This window comes from Micropterus salmoides, unplaced genomic scaffold (genome assembly GCF_014851395.1).
Source record: "Micropterus salmoides isolate LMB-PRFRI ecotype aquatic unplaced genomic scaffold, ASM1485139v1 Ms_hic_scaffold_2, whole genome shotgun sequence".
In the NCBI taxonomy this organism is placed as follows: domain Eukaryota; kingdom Metazoa; phylum Chordata; class Actinopteri; order Centrarchiformes; family Centrarchidae; genus Micropterus; species Micropterus salmoides.
Window position 1 is genome coordinate 31,114,417 of NW_024041150.1, and position 17,517 is coordinate 31,131,933.

Below are 17,517 nucleotides of genomic sequence, written 5' to 3' on the forward strand. Positions count from 1 at the left end.
TACAAATTGAAATTTTGGAAACAAAACATACTATAAGCTAATGAAATATGATGCATTGTTATAGGTTAAATTACGCAATAGTGTATTAAATAATTAGATGAACTCCACCTTGTCCAACTGCAACAGTATATTAATGCAGCAGTAATAATAGTTAAACACTCGCAGGGGCCATTTCTACAGAATCCCTGAAAGGCAAGTGAGAAAATAAAACTTTGTAGATCAATTTTCTAAGTCTGATCTAAATAGTTTTCTTTCCTGTGTTTATGATTTAAGGTAAAAAAAAAAGAAGGTTTTGTTAATTCATTACGACCTCAAGAGGGTGAAGTGCACCACTTCAGATTAGCGCCAATTAAAATACATTCTAACTAAGAGAAAGGCATTACAGTAATGTTACGTAACTTGCAAACACACAGTATAAGTACCTTGTTTTTAGTGTGCTTGGAGAAATTAAAACTCACCTGGTAGAAAACATAAATTCTATTAGTCCTATGTAAAACACATCATAGTAGTGCAGTTCAATGAGTATTACTCAAACAAATTCTGAGTTTGTTTGCTGCTGATTCATGTTGGAAGGAGCCAGATGAGTTTTTTCAGGCCATCTGGAAACACCTCTGTGTCCTAGACAAGCTGTAGGATGTAGTATTACTTAGTACTATTACTTTTTGAGGCTGCTATCATGTGAACTTGGACCCAGATTAGCATGGATGGATATATTTGCTGTGATCACATGAATTTTTGGCACAGGCACATTGCTGGTTTGAACCGATTGGCTGTGGTTTCCAATCCATTTCAACCGCTAACAACACAGACTATATTCCAGTTGAAAATGTTTTGATCTTGCTGCTGTTTGATTAGTACAGTTATTCAATATCGTACCTGCAGCCTCATGAGTCGCCATTTAAACTGGTTTCCCTACCCTTTGCATGACATAACAAGCAGCACATGGCCAAATGGACCGTAGCCACAAAGACAAAGTTAATTTCCACTGAGGGAGCACCAAGGTCAAGCATACATCAGTCAGCAAGTCTTTTCCTGCAGCTGTGATTGAACACTGTGCCCAATCAATCTTCACTCTAACAAAATTTGTACATATAGTCAACCTGTGTGCTTGAATTGTAGCATTTGGCACATTTATCCAGTGTTATTTATCCAGGTGGGATAATCAAGAGTCACAGACAACAACTGCTAGGCTGCCAGAAACCAAACAAAATCTAAAATAAGGACAGGCAGAGAATCAAAACTCAAACTGCACCCGACCACCTCAGCAAAAATGAATAAAGAGAAACAGCTGCATGCTAACAGCATGGTGTTATTCTGTTGCGCAGCAGGGTGCCATCGTGTAGCAGCGGTGCATAATGCTGGTACATGGGGATGTGCAGCGAGGGCTACTCGATCCCTGCATTGACTGGACAGTGTTTCCTCTACCTCGGTGGCCGTATGCAGGGGGCATCTGTTTGTTGTTTGCTATTGGGAAAATAAAAACCTGCAGCGAGGCAGGTTGGATCTCTTTAGCGACTGTGGCATCGAGCACCAATCAATGTCCGACTGTTACTTGAGTCAGATTCTGCAGGGGTTTAGAGAGCATACAGCATATGATTTGCATTGTTGGATGTTACATGCTGTGTATTTACTGCCTAAATCCAGAATGTAAGCAGTGAGAGATTTAAGTTCAGCTATGTTTACAGTTACAAAATGCAGGTATATGAAAAAGAGAAGGCTCATACACTCATCAACAAGAGAAAAGCATCTCCTCACTTCCAAAACCCATGGCTAATTGTTTTGCCAATCTTAAAGAAACAACACGTAGTTCGAGTTTGGTGTCTTACAATTTAGAGAGATGGGTTCAGATTTTGGCAAGAGTATTTCTATAGTTAATTATGCATTCATTATGTATTTGTTTGAATTAAACTGTATAATGTCACATCACAATAACATTTATTTATCTTGAATCATGATGAGTATGACACTTTTCATTCCTTTAAGAAACTTCTGAATAAATAATGTGTAGGCGAGGAGGTATAATGAAAACAGAAATATTTAACCAATTTCTTTAATTATAGCTGCCAACATGCCCAGCAACCACATCCTGTACAACACTGCTGTTGAAACAGAATAGCTTCCGTGTTTGTACAAAGGTAGCCTTTCATTACCTCATCTAGAATTACTCACTTCAACCAACCCTAGTATTCAGCCCAAAACTCAATACTTCTGCTAGGTTGCAGAGATAACCACCCAGCAGAGGAGGTTCCCTTTTTCCAGATACAGACAAAGAGCAATATTAACATTTATTTGGAGTCAAGTTTATGGCCACCTGATGAATGAAAGTCCAATAATCCCCTCCTTTTAACTCCACTTTCTTTGGTGCTGGACAGGTGGCATACAGAGGGGCTTTTAGAGCTTTTTTGCTAATCAGCTGACTGCTGCAGCCAAAAACGACGCTATGAGAGTGGTGAGAATGAACCAAAACAGTAAAGTTGCAGATGTGAGATCATCGCTGTCGCCACCTAACTGACATTTATACATCTGATTATCATAACAAAATATTGATCGTAGGAGCTTTAAAGACTTTTGAAACATGCTTGTTTACACAGTCTCTACCACAGGTATAAAGGGGTTTTTTTTCTTTGTTAGAGGTTTTTGAAATAAACTAAATAAATGTCTAAAAATTCTGTTCCTATGATACTGATAAAATCAGTACCACATGGACATAACAGCACTGTTTTTTTTTTAAAGTTTCATAATGAGTTAGGTGTGCAAAAACAGCAAAGAATAGCACGTGGGTTGAAATTCTTGAAAGAAAAGGCAATTAGCTGCATGCTCAGAGGTGCAACATAATATCTGTGGATGGGTGGGAGAGACTTCTGACCTGAGAGGTAGATTTTGGAGGCGGACATTTGCTACGACCTGCAACTGCAAGCTCTTCTGCCTCCCACTCTCTAATCCCTCACCTCCTGCCGCTGCTGCAAGACTGAAGATACGCTCTGAGAGAGAGAGGAAGGTTCATTGCACTGAGAGTGAGAGATATAGATAAAAAGACATGCATTGAGAGGGTAAGACGATACAAGAGAAAGAGATGTAACATCCCTCAAACTCTTTGCTGCCTGAATTAGAGAAAGATTACATGAGGTAATTATATAATATCGTGTTGCATTTTGTCATTTTTGGAATAAGAGCTATGCTGTTTTAGAATAGACAATGCCATACAAGGACACCATAACAGATTTTTGTAAAGTCGAGGTGAGTTTCAAGAGAGAGATTTAAAGATGCAGAGTGGGTGGGACTCCTACACTCGGTCCATCTGAGTGAAATAGAAAAATATACTGAGAGAGAGAAAGAGAGGATAGGAGGTGTTGAAATGTCAGGGTATATTTAATGAGAGATTTAATGTAGGAGATAGAGACTAACTGCTGCCTCCCCAAGTAAAACAGGAAGCAACAGGGCAGAAACAGACAGAGGGAGAATTACAGTATAAGATAGAATTAGGAAGTTGAGAAGTTTTGCAGTATTTAATAGTCTTAACCACATTTATTTTTTACACTTATTGTTTTACAGCACAAAACAGAAAGAAGGCACTCTTCTTCTTCTCGCACAAACTCAACCAAAGGTTTCACACTTGGTTAAGAAAAGGGATGGTGGAAAATGTAATTCCTCAGTCATTTGTACTTTTACAGAAACTTTGCTAATGAAGAGGAACCAATCTGGTTTATGGGATTTGTGGTTTTAAATTAGTGGAGTAGTGCGGGCATTGACAACACCAATGGTGTAAAAGTAAAGTTAAGTTTTCAGTGCTGTAACAACTAGCTGATCACCTAGACAATTAACCGAAACTTAATCATCAACAATTTGATTATTTCCATTTTTATGAATCACTTGAGTCCTTTGTCATTTGGCAAAAATGCAAATAATTTGCTGTTTTCAGCTTATCAAATGTGAATATTTCTAAAGTAAATTCAAAAAAAGAGCTATTAGTCTAAACAAATTTGTCACGTTTAGCTGTTGAGAAATTACTACTTTGTGATATTTTATAGACAAAATCATTAATTGAGTGTATTTAATCAGCTTATTTAACCAAAATGAAAATAATCATTTGTTGTATCGTATATGATATGATGATAGTCCCATTTTATGTTATATGTGACATATTTTACACATGTGGTTTAGTCCAAAACTGTTAACACCAAATTCATGAAGTACAATGCAGGAACTTAGCAGCATAACCACTCTAGCTAAATCCAATGTCAACAATGTAGTCTGAAATGTAGTCAATACAAAATTTATCATCAGCTTTAACCACCACCCTGATGAGAAACCACGATGACGTAAACGGGTTGGTGAATAAAGCATGGTGTTCTGGAGAAGCCTTGTGCCAAGTGTTTTAAACCTTGCCTTGCTTTGAGGCTCACACTGTTCTGCAGTGTTGTCAAAGTTAGCCAATAACATCATTAGGCATATTTAACTTAAATGTTCAGTATAATCACAGAAAAAAAAAAAGAAAATTAATTTACTAGATCCTGTGTAGTAATAGATTGTAATCCAAATACCTGAGAGATTGAGAAGATGCATAAAGACTAACAGCAATAAAGACAAAAGGAAAATATGTGATGGATTGGAAGGATGGAGTAGAAGGGCGAGAAAGAAGAGCTGGCAAAGACACACAAAGTTTGGATATATTGTATAGAAAACAGTACAACAGAGTCTATTCCTCTTTCCAGAGCTCTGTCGGAGAGATTTTTGAGCTGCTATCCCGGAGGTTTGGTTGCCATGGTAAAATCTAAAGGCTTGTCTCCATGCTGAAGTCCAGCGCAGTTGGCGAGCGCTGTGTGTGTGTGTGTGTTTTGTAGGAGTGAGTGTGTGTTTCTGTTTATTCACAGCTTTGATAAAAAGAAAGGCAGAGGAGAAAGAGTTGCGGAGTGCTCGAGCATGTGTATTAATCATATGACACTCATGATGAGATCAGCACCCTCACATTGTCTTTTTGTACTCGCTCGTGTATGTGTGTTTGTGTTTATGAGTGTTTTCTGGCAGTTGTTTGCATATAACCATATTATTAAAAACCAAAACTGATTTTGCCATTCATCCCATCCTCACCCACAAAACAACAACAAAGGTTGATAGTTGAAGTGCTTAAAACAACCGCATTTTACGTTATGAGCGACCTCTTGCGGCCGCGGGACAAAGAATATGTGAAATTTCTGGAAAAACACCTTCACCCAGGAGACCAGAGTTCAGTTCCCGTGTGAAACAAAAAGACAGCATCAATTTTGTTGTTTGTAGGATTGTTAGCATTAGCTAGCTAGTGTTAGCAATAATTCTGGTTGTTTTGTTTTGTAGTGTTTATTTTTAGCATTTAAGGTAGCCCCATAAAGCCCCTTACCATAACGCTAAGCATAACAGGGATATGTGCCTAAACCATGATTGTATGCATGTCGATCGGTTAACCCTTGCTGCTAGCACATCGACCTTGGCCTCCCTGTGTTGCATTGGGGAACAGAAAATATATATAAATAATATGTCGTTTTGGGACCCTAACCATGACGCGGGTGTGTGCCTAAACTGTGACTGTATGCATGTTGACCAGTTAAAGCTAGAACATATAGGTTGTTTTGAAATTAGAAACACTCACATATGTTGTTTTAGAGACATCAGCTATCAACTTATTCTGTATTCTATATGAGGACGAGTTGTTCCATTAGACTATGACCATGATAATTAGGTCCAGAAAAGATATCCACATGGTCTCTGTGTATGTGTGTGGGTGTGTGTTTGTGTACGTCAGTCAGTCTGAAAGGGGTGGGGAGGTGAAGTGAGGATGGGAAGAAAGATGGTCTCTGCCCTGTCGCTAGGTAACAGTCTTCAGGCCTAAAGGCAAAGCCAGGCCTGGTCTCCATGGCAACGTCATTGGTGTGGAGGGTGAATGGCGTTTTTGGTGGTTAGGGTATATATGTATGTCTGTGTGTGTGTGTGTGTGTGTGTGTGTGTGTGTGTGTGTGTGTGTTGGTCCACTCCTGCCCTCAACAAAGAGAACCACTCAGCAGGTTGAGTATGTGCAATTGAAAATGGAAACAGAATAGTGAAAGTGTTGTGAAATATGAGGCGTATGATGATCTCTAAGTGCATGAGGACTCAGCAGATATCGTTACAGCTTTCAGACCAAGACCTTCTGCACTTATTATTACAAACATCATCTCAGGACTGCACAGAATTGATAGAATATATTGACTGACTGCTGCTGTGGCTGCTCTAAATACAACACTTGTGCATGTGTGTCTGATAGGCATGAGAGAAAGGATCGGACAGGAAAAGAGACAAGAGGAATAATGGAAAATAAGGGGTCGAAAAGGAGATAAAAGGAGCTGTATTGAGAGAACAGGGGGTCTCGGCTGGATGGATAATGGACTGACTGCACAATGTAAAGTAGACTATGGTGGAAGTGGTGGAGGGGGTTGACAGTTTAGTCACGGAGTAAAAGAAGACTGCTTGGCGTCCATTAACACCATTGGATCTGTGGAAGTTCATTAATGGCGAAACAACCAAACAAGTGCAAAAATGTTCAGGCTAGCTGTTTCACCCTGTTTATAGTGTTTATGCTAAGCTAAATATGGCTGTAGCTTCATATTTAACGGGGCGATATGGGAGCGAAATTGATCTCCTGATATAACTCTCTGCAAGGAAATGAGAAAGTATATTTCCTGAAATGTTCAACTATTCCTTGAAAGAACTGGACTGTAAAAAATACAGTATAACTCTGTTGAAGTCTGTGTGCCTAAAGCTATTGATAAGCTCCCCCAAATACTCGAAATCAAAACTGCTAGAGAAAACTGTGAAGAAGAGATATTTCAAGCTGACATTTTTCTCCTTTTAATGCAAATCTTTCCCTTGCAGATGGATCACAACTTATTCATTTACTCATCTAGATGTTTTGCCACTAATAAACTTCCATATTTAATCCAACACAGATACACCATTAATGGTGTTTATTTGGTTAACTGAAAACAGTTAACACAACACCATACTTACATCTTTCCCAGTTTTTATGTAGTTTTTTCCTGTTTTTTTTTTTTTGTCTCTCTGGTCTCTTGTTGCTTTCATTGCTCAGACTCCTTGAACGTTTTAATATATAGCTGAATTTGATTTTGTTATATAATCTCAGTGATAACTCTTTCTCTCTCCTTCTCTGTCTCTGTCATGTTTAAAGACACACACACACACACACACACACACACACACACACACACACACACACACACACACACAGACACACAGGCAGCTTAGACAGAGGAACAAGCAGACAAAAGCATGTTTGTGTTCATGAGAATGTGAAGCACAGTGGGTCTCTATGTATGGAGGCAGTGTCAGGCTCGTCCCAGAGGGGGGGGGGGGGGGGGGTGTTAGAGGGGATTTCACAAACTCTTTTACTTAGAGCATGACTACAGTATTGCACAGGAATTTAAAAATACATAGCTCTCTTCCTCAAAATGCTGGTGCATGGTAGTCAGTATTCAAAACCGTACTTATGTAAAAGTATGCAAATATTATAAGCAAAATGTACTCACAGTATCCAAAGGACTCATTGTTCATGCAGAGAAATGGTCCTTGTGTTGTAGGTGTTTTACTGTATTTCTGAAGTTTCTGGATTAATATAACTGCTGCATTAATGTTGCATTTTACTGTTGTAGATGTTGAAGGTTGAGCTCAGTTTAACTTCTTAATTTAATCTACTGCAATGCATCATATTCTGTAAGATTATTATAAATGTGTAGCATAGCTGTCCTTTGAGAACCACGTATCTTTAAAAAGTCAACTTTTCATGAGCTCAGAGGAACAGCCTTGCCTTCAGCTTTGTGACAGTGCATTTTCCAGGAGGAGAATTTTCTCAACTCATAAAGGTACTTAATCCTTGAGTTTATCCATAAACATCCAAATTCAAAATCACCAAATTTGGAGATAAATTGTTTTCACTGAACAGAAAGGGTATGAAAACTGTAATCTAAAAAGTAATTAGTAACTAAAGCTGTCGGACAAATGTAGTGAAGTAGAAAAATGAAGTTACATGAAATGGAAATACTAGTGAAAAGCAGGAGTTCCTCAAAATTTGCACTTAAGTACAGTACTTGAGTACATTTACTTACATGCCACCACTGCTTATAAATGCTGTCATCACGCAAACCATGTGGTTTCAATCACTGTCATATTTTTTGGTGTTTTGTTGTCAGGCAACAGCAAAAGCATGGATTTATTGATTCAGTAGTCTAATACAGCAGCCAAGAAGTAGCGGTTGGACACTCATTTGAGTGATTTAAGACTCACTGGGGTTTTCTGCTTTCATCCAACAGCAGAACAAAGAGACATGTCGTTGAGATCGCCTGTATTGTATATGGAAGCTGCCAAAAAAGGTGTTTTGTCCCTTTGTAATTGTGAGAAATTGCTGTCTTTCTAATTTATGAAAGTTCCTCCTAATTATGGAATTGGATCTTCTGAAAGATGCATAATACACAAAGTAGCAAACAAAGCAATATTTAATAATCCCTTTTAACTTAACTTTAGCAACAGCAATAGATTTGTGGGTGAGAAGACCTGAATTGTATATGGAAGCCCATTTCTGCCAAATCAATCATTACTGACTTTCTTGTCCTTATAATTGTGAGATACCATGTTATTTCCCGTAAAGTTTCTCGGAATTATGGAATTGCATCCCTTGAAAACCAACCTTTATAAAGAATAGTATTTAATTCTTTACTCCAGCAGAGAAAGTGGGAGAGAGCACCTGTAAGCCCATTTCGGCAGTTTGCTCCAAATTACAACATACAATGTTATAATTGGTGACATAGTATGTCATAATTAAGGCTGTAAGATTGATCTATTAATCTTTTAGTTAATTATCTGTTGGGAAATTGCGGCAAATGCCTATTGCAGCATCCCAGAGCCTATGGTGATGAGAAGCAGCAAATCCTCAAATTTGAGAAGCTAGAACAATTGCTTGAGTTTTTTGTGTGTGTGTGTGTGTGTGTGTGTGGGGGGTGGGGGGGTTATGCATGGCCAATGCTTTTGATAGACGCATCTTTTATTTCATGGTTGAGAAAGAGTTAAAGGCAGCAGGGAGAGGGAGCGATGTGAGGGAGGTGGTGGGAGCGAAACACTAAATGTAGCCACTCTATCTATTGTTTGGCTTTTTTGTTCCTTTCTCCCCTAAAAAGTACACAAAAGCAGCGCCAGTCCATTGTGGTGCAAAACAGAGAGCAGGCAGGGCGACCTGGGTCGAGAGAGGAGGCACAGGGACCAACACACGCGCGCACACACACACACACACGCATTCATTCTTTCAGTCTCCTCTCCGTCACACACACGATTCACAAGCTCGTGAGTCAACGCGTTCAAACACACATTCACTTCAAATACATGCACACACAGACACGCACAGTATTTGTAGTCGTGCTGTGTTCACTGGAGTTAAGGTGCATATCCCTGCTCTCTCCCACGCAGTGCTTTGTGTTGATTGAGCAAGTTGCTCTGGTTAGAGAGGAGATGAATGCGACATTTAAGACTGAAATAACACACACACACACACACACTCTCTCTCTCTCTCTCCACTCTCTCTCTCTCTCTCTCTCTCTCACACACACACACACACACACACACACACACACACACACACACACACACACACACATGCACAGTAAAAGCGCTCTGTCATCATTGTGCCCTCTCCCTGAGGCTGAGATCTTGGATCAGACAAACCAAACCAAATGCCACCATTAGCCATTAGAGAACAGACAAACAAACCTGACCTTAAATCAGCCCGTGGGACAGTTACATTAACTATCATATCTGCTGTGGTATGCTGCATCATCCCATACATCACATGCTGACTTTATCACTGTTTGTCTGTACAGCATTTAGACCTATTCATATAACCACCTGTTACAAGCTTGTAATTCAGATTTTACATAAAAAAGTCCAATTTTATTTTATTCTTGAATAAATGAGTAGTCTAATAATATTTTTTCTCCATCATTGCTGTGTATCTTTAAGCAGAAATTATCTCCTGCTCAGCTATAAAGCATCAGCTCCTATCCATATGTCCACATGAGCATGCTAAAGACACTTAAGTAAAGATAGCATGAGATGCTTAAATAAGCACAAGCTGCAGCTACAGTGACTAATGCTCCACAGCGAATGGGGGCCCCCTGGTGGTAGCTGCATGTAGCAGCAGCTCTGTTACTGTATATAGGTCACACCACTCATCACAGAGCTCTTCTGGGCTTTCTGTACGGCGTGTTTATCTCTGATGAGACTGAGGGGATCAGAGGCAGACAGAGCTTCGTGCCAGTGCCCATGATGCACTGCACTGAGTGGCAGCCTCTTGCCAGATGCATGGATGCCAGGGACAGATAGTCAGGGAGGGGGTTGGGGCTGCTGCGTTTGACACAGAAAGAAACGTATGCCTTCAGATGCATGTTTATACTGTAGGAAGCTTCTGTTTCAACGCACAAGGGATGGGTAGAAAAGGAGGCGGTCCTACTGCGACTTGTATCACTCCCAGAGTTGCCAGAGTGTCCCTGAGGAAGAGACTCTGGATCCCATTCAGCTCAGATGCAGCTGGTTTTAGGTGACCTTAATCATTTCCACATAGCTAAAATGAGGGCTGGGGAAAATCACACCAAATGTTGGGATATCAAGGCCTTTGGAAATCCTGAGGCAGCCGTTTCATTGGAACATTTGGAGGTTGAAAATGTTGGAAACTGGACCTCCAGTGGGTTTTTGGTTTGCTGTAGCATGATGTCATTAGCAGCCCACCATACGGTATGACGCCACCTTTTAGACAACAAGCCAAATCTTAATATTCTTGATTCCTCCGTCATCTGACTTGATCATTTTTTATAGTATGGACAGTAATGTTTATTGGCTCCTACTGTATGTCAAGTATAAGGAATGTAAATATAAACCAATAAATAAACTTGTATTAGCTCGATTATTAAGATATGTGCTTACCTTTTGCTTAGTTTTGGCATATAGAATCAGATTTCATGGCAATATTTATATTATATTAATATAAATTAATATATCATTACAAGTACCAGTATTATGTTGCTGATTTCACTCTGAAACTTTGGGTTTTAGACTGCTGATTGGACTAAAGAAGACACGTGACGTTGTGAAGGGCAATTTGTCACTATTTTCTGACATTTTGTAGACTAAATGATCAAAAAATAATAAGTATGTTAATTATTGTCATTTCAGCCCGAAACCACTTGTGTATACATTTAAATACTGAAAAACGTAGAAGGTTTACAAAGGTGATATCTTCAAGTATCTTATTTTGTCCTAAAGATAATCAGTTTACTATCACAGAAAACCTGTAAGAAAATTAGCAATTGTTCGCTTTTGGAATCAGACAAAATTTTTGCTTGAAAGTTGATTTAAATCATTAATGAATTATACTAATTGTTCTAATAATAATTTGCTTTGTTGTTCCTTCATAGCTCTTCACATTGTGCAATTCACCATAACATCTACAGTAATATGCACAGATATTTGAGATCATCTGGATATGAATATGCATATGAATAGCTTGACCCAAATATGTTAATAACGGAGATATGAGCTGCAGTCTGAAACACTGCGTTCATGAACTGTAAAAGCCTGCATTTTCCTTGTGATCTACTTTCTTTGCTTCTTCTAAACAGACACAGCTGAACAGAGCAGACGGCCTCACAACATGTCTGAATCACTGTGTCTGTTTTTCAGTCTCTCTTTCACTGGGATTCTTTTTGTCTTTTTCTCGCTGGCTGCCTGTTTCTGAACTCGCATGCCAACACACACACTCCTACACAGTGACACACACTTACACACACACACACACACACACACACACACACACACACACACACACACACACACACACACACACACACACACACACACACACGTACAGACAACTCTTTGTGGGGATAACCTGAACCCTGCAATCTCGACAACACTCATTCCTTTAGCCTGATCCGTAACCACTGCATGCCTGTGTACTGAATCTTTTAACCACTGTTCCCATTTCAGGTCTAAATCTCAAAAAACAAGCCAGTGAAAATCAATTTAATCAATTTTCTGTTCCTCCAAAGATCAGTGCCAGTTTGCATAACATGTCTAGGAAATGCAAACTTTGACTCATGAGTAAAAAGTATTCCTTGAAAATATTAAGAGGCTAAATGTAACTTTTAGCAAAGTTTAAGTCAATAGTGCCTCTCAGAAGAAAGTGTGTCATGGCTGCATCTCAGCTTCATGCACCTTATTCTTTTTATGCAAGAGGAAAGCTGGTGTAAGATATTTCACTTTCAGTTATTTTGACACTGTTAATATAGGCCGATGTTATGGATCCTGTAATAAATGCAATATATAGTAAAAATAAAGAGTTCATGAAGGGAGAACCGTGTAAGTTAAACACATAATTAATTAATCTCTGTTTTTCTAAAAATTATAGATTGCCTTTAAAAGTGTACTGGCAAATTTGATTAAGCTAATGTAATATATGTTGCACATGATTGATGTAGGCAAATGTGGTTTAAGTGAACTTTAGGAAGAATCACAAGGTGTGAACATTTGATTGTATTAAACCATCATGTCATGAAAGTTAACAAAGACCTTGTGTCTTTTGGCAACTTAATGTCATTATACTTTCAAAATACGGAAAGTGTTCAGCTGCTGCCTCTGCTGGTCACTCAGGGTTCTGTGGTTACTTGAGTTCAGTATCACAATAATTAAATTAAATGTAAGTCAAGTCAGTTTTAGTTATATAGCCTAAAATCACATTACATTTTTTGACCTGTACCACAATCTGTACAGCATATGACAACCTGGATTTAGAAGGAAGAAAACTCAGAGAGGAACAGAGATCCCCCTCCATTGGGATGGACATAGAAATGCTGTGTGTATGGAGTAAATTCACAGTAACACAGTAAATAACAACTGAAAGTATGGAAAATCAGGATAACGTTATTAGGCAGCTAAACACATTTGAAGAATCTGAATGTGGGAGGACATAGAGCATTAAGAGTTATGGTGAAGTCATGATCTCTTGACTAAGCAAACATGCATCTGATGTTTCACATATTATGTATTTAAATGTCTTGCATGCACACAGAGCCAATACATAGACAAATACCTGGTTCTTTGATTCTACAGTAGTACAGAAATGTTCTTCTTCTTTAAGTCCACTAGAGGGACTCAGAGAGCCTTATTCATTGTCATTGTATCTTTATTTGATTGGATGAAAAGCAACTAATAGCTTGTGTTTTCCCCCCCCCCCTTTTGGCACATAATGCTGTAGGCCAAAGTCCATCTTTATGGATCTTGCTAATATATGTTGAGAGTACATAGTTGTGTTATTCTATATTTTTCTTATCATCAACAAATCCCATGAAATGAGGATAGCCAACAATGCTTTAGTCGATCTCTCTTTTACTTTCAGGCATCCCTGCCCTGTTTGTACCTCTCAGCCTCAAGCCCACTGGTTCCTACCAAATGTTTAAAAAAACAGCGCACAAATATATTGTTATATATGTATTGTAAAACTTTTATAAAGGCTCAGTAATGTCCTGAGACAGCTGGGCACTGTAGTTCATTGCAAACTTCAAAATTCAAAAAGGAGGAAAGTGTCTTTGCTGGGGACTAATTTTAGCAGTGGATTAATACACATTTGATGCATCCGTGAGCATTTACAGCAGCAGGATGGCTTATGTGGAACAGACTTGAGATAAACTGCCACGTCATTTTACTTAATGCAACAGGATGGGTCACTGAGGTGTTCATAACTGTGTTTGGATAACAAAAGAAGACTGCTCTTTCAGGATTTAGATACACAGACAATATTTGTTAGTAGGATCAGTTGGTTTTGGTCTTTCCATGAGATTTGTCGACAATGAGGAAAATACGTCAGTAACGTCAATATAAATGGCTAACCTTGTGATGGAAAACAAAAGCTGAATGCTAACAAAAGTCCTTCACCACCTTTTGACCCATCCTGTCAGTTTTCTCTTTCAGCTGTCTACTTAGAATTAAATCTGCCACAAAACGATCTGACACTGAGAGAAGAATGACCTGTTTCATATGTTCTGTTCTCAGTGATTTTGTGCTTTTTCCATCCCACTCTGACAGTATGCTATTGTCATTAGCTAAGATGTCCAAACTGTTTTCCTTTCTGGACTCTGGGAAGTATGTGGGCTGTTTAACAACATTTCTTTCTCCCTAGTTTCTGTTGCCTTGCTCAGAAATCCTCTTTACTTTTGGTATCATTTTATTCAGAATATCTAACTGTTCTCTCTTCTGTCTGCCTCTGTCCAGACCATGGCGGAGTACAGCTCTCTGCTCAGCGACCTGTCTGAAAACATCACCAACGAAGACTTGGAGCAGCTCAAGTCGGCCTGCAAGGAGGACATCCCAGAGGACCAGAGCAACAACATCACCTCCTCCAAGGAGTGGTTCAGCTACCTGGAGAAGAATGACAAGCTGGCCCAAGGTGAGATATCAAATCATCAATCAAATCATTTAGGTTATATTTTATCTTTTCTTACTGTGTTGCTACTTAACTGGAATTAAAGAGGAAGAGTTTGTCTCTTCTTATTTCCACAACCAGTAGGCCTCCACTGATGACAGAAGCATCTTTGTATGACATGTCTGAAACACACTTACCGTGTTTTCAGTGAACAAGCCTGCTAACAACACTTCTCGTGCAGATAATCTGTCGTACATCGAGCACATCTTCGAGATTTCACGGCGGCCGGACCTGCTGACGAGGGTGATCGAGTACCGCACCACCGTGCTCAAGATCTCTGAGGATGACGAGATCGACACCAAGCTCACACGCATCCCCTCAGCCAAGAAATACAAAGGTAACACACTCTATATGCTTTATCTCTAGAACATGTAGATATAGGGTCAGTTTCTTCAAAATTGCCCTTTTAGGACATCACTGTATCTTTGATGTGTAAGAAGTTACTCTGATTGGCTTTCTGGTCTGCCAAATCCAGTCAGGTTCTGCCCTCTAATGGCTAAAGAGACAATTACCTTAAGATCCTCTCCTCAGCGTTTCCCAGCCTGTGAGTCAGGGCCTCTGTTAGTGGTGGCAATATACTTCTGAAGATGATTAGCAGGATAGAGTTAATTAATAATTTTACTTCTTCAGGACAAAAACATCACCCTTTGGTTGGAACAGGTCACAACTGGTAAATCTCTTCAACCTGTGATAAGGAGTAGCAAGTTATCATTGCTTCATATTAAGGGGTGACTAGCAAAAAAGGTTTAGAACCACTGCTGTAAATTCCTAAGAAAAAGTTGTGACACAAACATTTCTGAGAAGCACGCTAGTTTAAACATTTGGATTAGTCCTGAAAGTAAGTTGAAACACATTTTAAAAAAGATTTATTTTGTATTTGCAACATTTACTTTCCTCACTTCATTTATTCAAATAATGATATTATGCCGTTCAGGTTGTTATGGTTTATTTATGTTGGCTGTAGTTTAATGTTCTAATAAATGATCATTTACACCAATTAAAGTGATTTAAACTTTTTGTGAATAGTTTTAATTAGTTGTTCTAAATAAAATAACAGAACAAGGTGAATATATTACTCCAAATGTATTTATTTATTTACTTAATTAATGAACACACAAACACACAACAAACTAAACTGCAGGCAAAACATCCTTTACTGAGTACAAACTATCATCCACATATATTGCCTGATTTATTATTATTAAATATTATTTAAATTTAAATATTTTTAAAGCATGAATCTTGACTTTATGTTACATGTATTCCGGTTTTAATTATGAATTTGAGGGAACTAATCTGGTAATTTTTCTGTTGAGTGTAAATCAACAATATTGAAATCAGTCATGCGGGCATGTTATAAGAGCAGGTTCCTGTTATTTTCGTCCTCTCTCAGCAGCCATTGCAGCCATTATTATTTCCTTTCTACAGCTTTTTTGTAGCTCAGTTCAGTTCACATGGGAAATTCAGCTTGCAGCCAGGTCGAGAGAAAACACAATAAAAACACAGGTGCAATGGCCAAATAAAAAACATCAGTTCTTCTACTATTAAAAATGATTAAATGTCTGTTTAGCTCATTTTTTGCCATGTGCACAAAAATAACTTGACAGTTTTTTTTCCCCCGTTTTTGATCTTTTACTATGATTTGGGTTTTTTATTACAGTTTTATATTATTTCTTTATTACTTAAAAAAAAAAGTGGTATTAATATTTGTTGCTTACTCAGATAGAGGAAAATACTAAATGCATTTTCCCAAGCAGTCTATGATATCAAAAGAATTAGACTTATTGTACTTTTCAGTTTTTATTACAATAAGCACTCAGGTTTAATATCCAGCAAGAGTGTGCAGTAAACAGTGACAGTGATATTGATGATACAAAAACCAGAAAGCTTCATTACATGCAGGCTGCAGCGTAACATAATTGTGATTTGCCCTGGTGTGATTATTTTTCTTGTGCCCCTCGCCTCAAAAAAGCATGTTCATGTACACATGGGCGTCCAGATCATTGGTACAGACGCACAACGACTCCACGCAATTGCAAACCTGAACCTTTTGATCAGCAGCCGAAGTGCTAAACGCAAATATTACAGCCTGCCGTCGACTCAAACCTGCTGTCTCCGACTATCAAACAACCGAAATAGCTTTGGCCAGCTTGCAGTAACAAATCAACACAAGGTAGCCGACACAGTATGTCAATACCCACAGAACAAATAGCAATCAAGAAATGCACAGCAACTCATTATGGCAACACAATATGAATGAATGGATCACAGCATCTGATCACGATCCACGTGGCAATTACAGTTGGCCCTTGTTGGGCCCTTGTAATCAGCTGGGCCCTGGTGCATTGCACTGGTTGCACCATTGGTACTTGCCCCACTGTATGCATGCATTTTGTGAATCCCTCATGTATGTCATTTAAATCCTGTGCAGGAATGGTGGAGTCCGCTACTAATCATCAAATAATATAATAAATGTACTATAGAGGGGTAATTACATAATGTGAAACATTGAGTGGCTATTGCTAAAAAATGCAGACCACAAAAAAGGAAATGGGGTTTGACATGATAAAATTCTTAAGGATTATAATTTCATATCAGAAATTTACAGGTAGATTATTCCACAGCTTTGGTACAGAAGAAATTTATAATTAAAAAGACTGAGCCAAAGATGCTACAATGGGTGTGATGTGCTCTCTTTCCTTGTTCTGGCTACAACCTTCTTTTTTTAAAACATAGGTTTATGATTATTTCTCTCTCTCTACCCTCTTCTTGCAACCCCTCCCACCTTAAAGACATCATCCGCCAGCCCTCTGAAGATGAGATCATCAAGTTGGCCCCTCCCCCTAAAAAAGTGTGAAGTCACGACCCCCAGCCCGGATCTTTGCACCTTGATTTCTTCACTCCTGGCACTCCAATCAACCGACCAACCGTTTCTGACCAACCCTATCACTCCCCTTCCTCACACATCCCTCACA

General features: G+C 38.8%; 1 protein-coding gene across 1 annotated transcript in view; it reads left to right on the forward strand.

The window, feature by feature from the left end:
- LOC119912256 (astrocytic phosphoprotein PEA-15-like) overlaps nt 1-17,517 on the forward strand; it is a 46,143-nt gene extending 28,626 nt beyond the window's left edge. Inside the window, exons 2-4 of the mRNA XM_038731356.1 lie at nt 14,332-14,506; nt 14,724-14,879; nt 17,335-17,517. Coding sequence (XP_038587284.1) covers nt 14,335-14,506; nt 14,724-14,879; nt 17,335-17,399 — 393 coding nt within the window. The 5' untranslated portion in view covers nt 14,332-14,334 and the 3' untranslated portion in view covers nt 17,400-17,517. The remainder of the gene's footprint in view (nt 1-14,331; nt 14,507-14,723; nt 14,880-17,334) is intronic.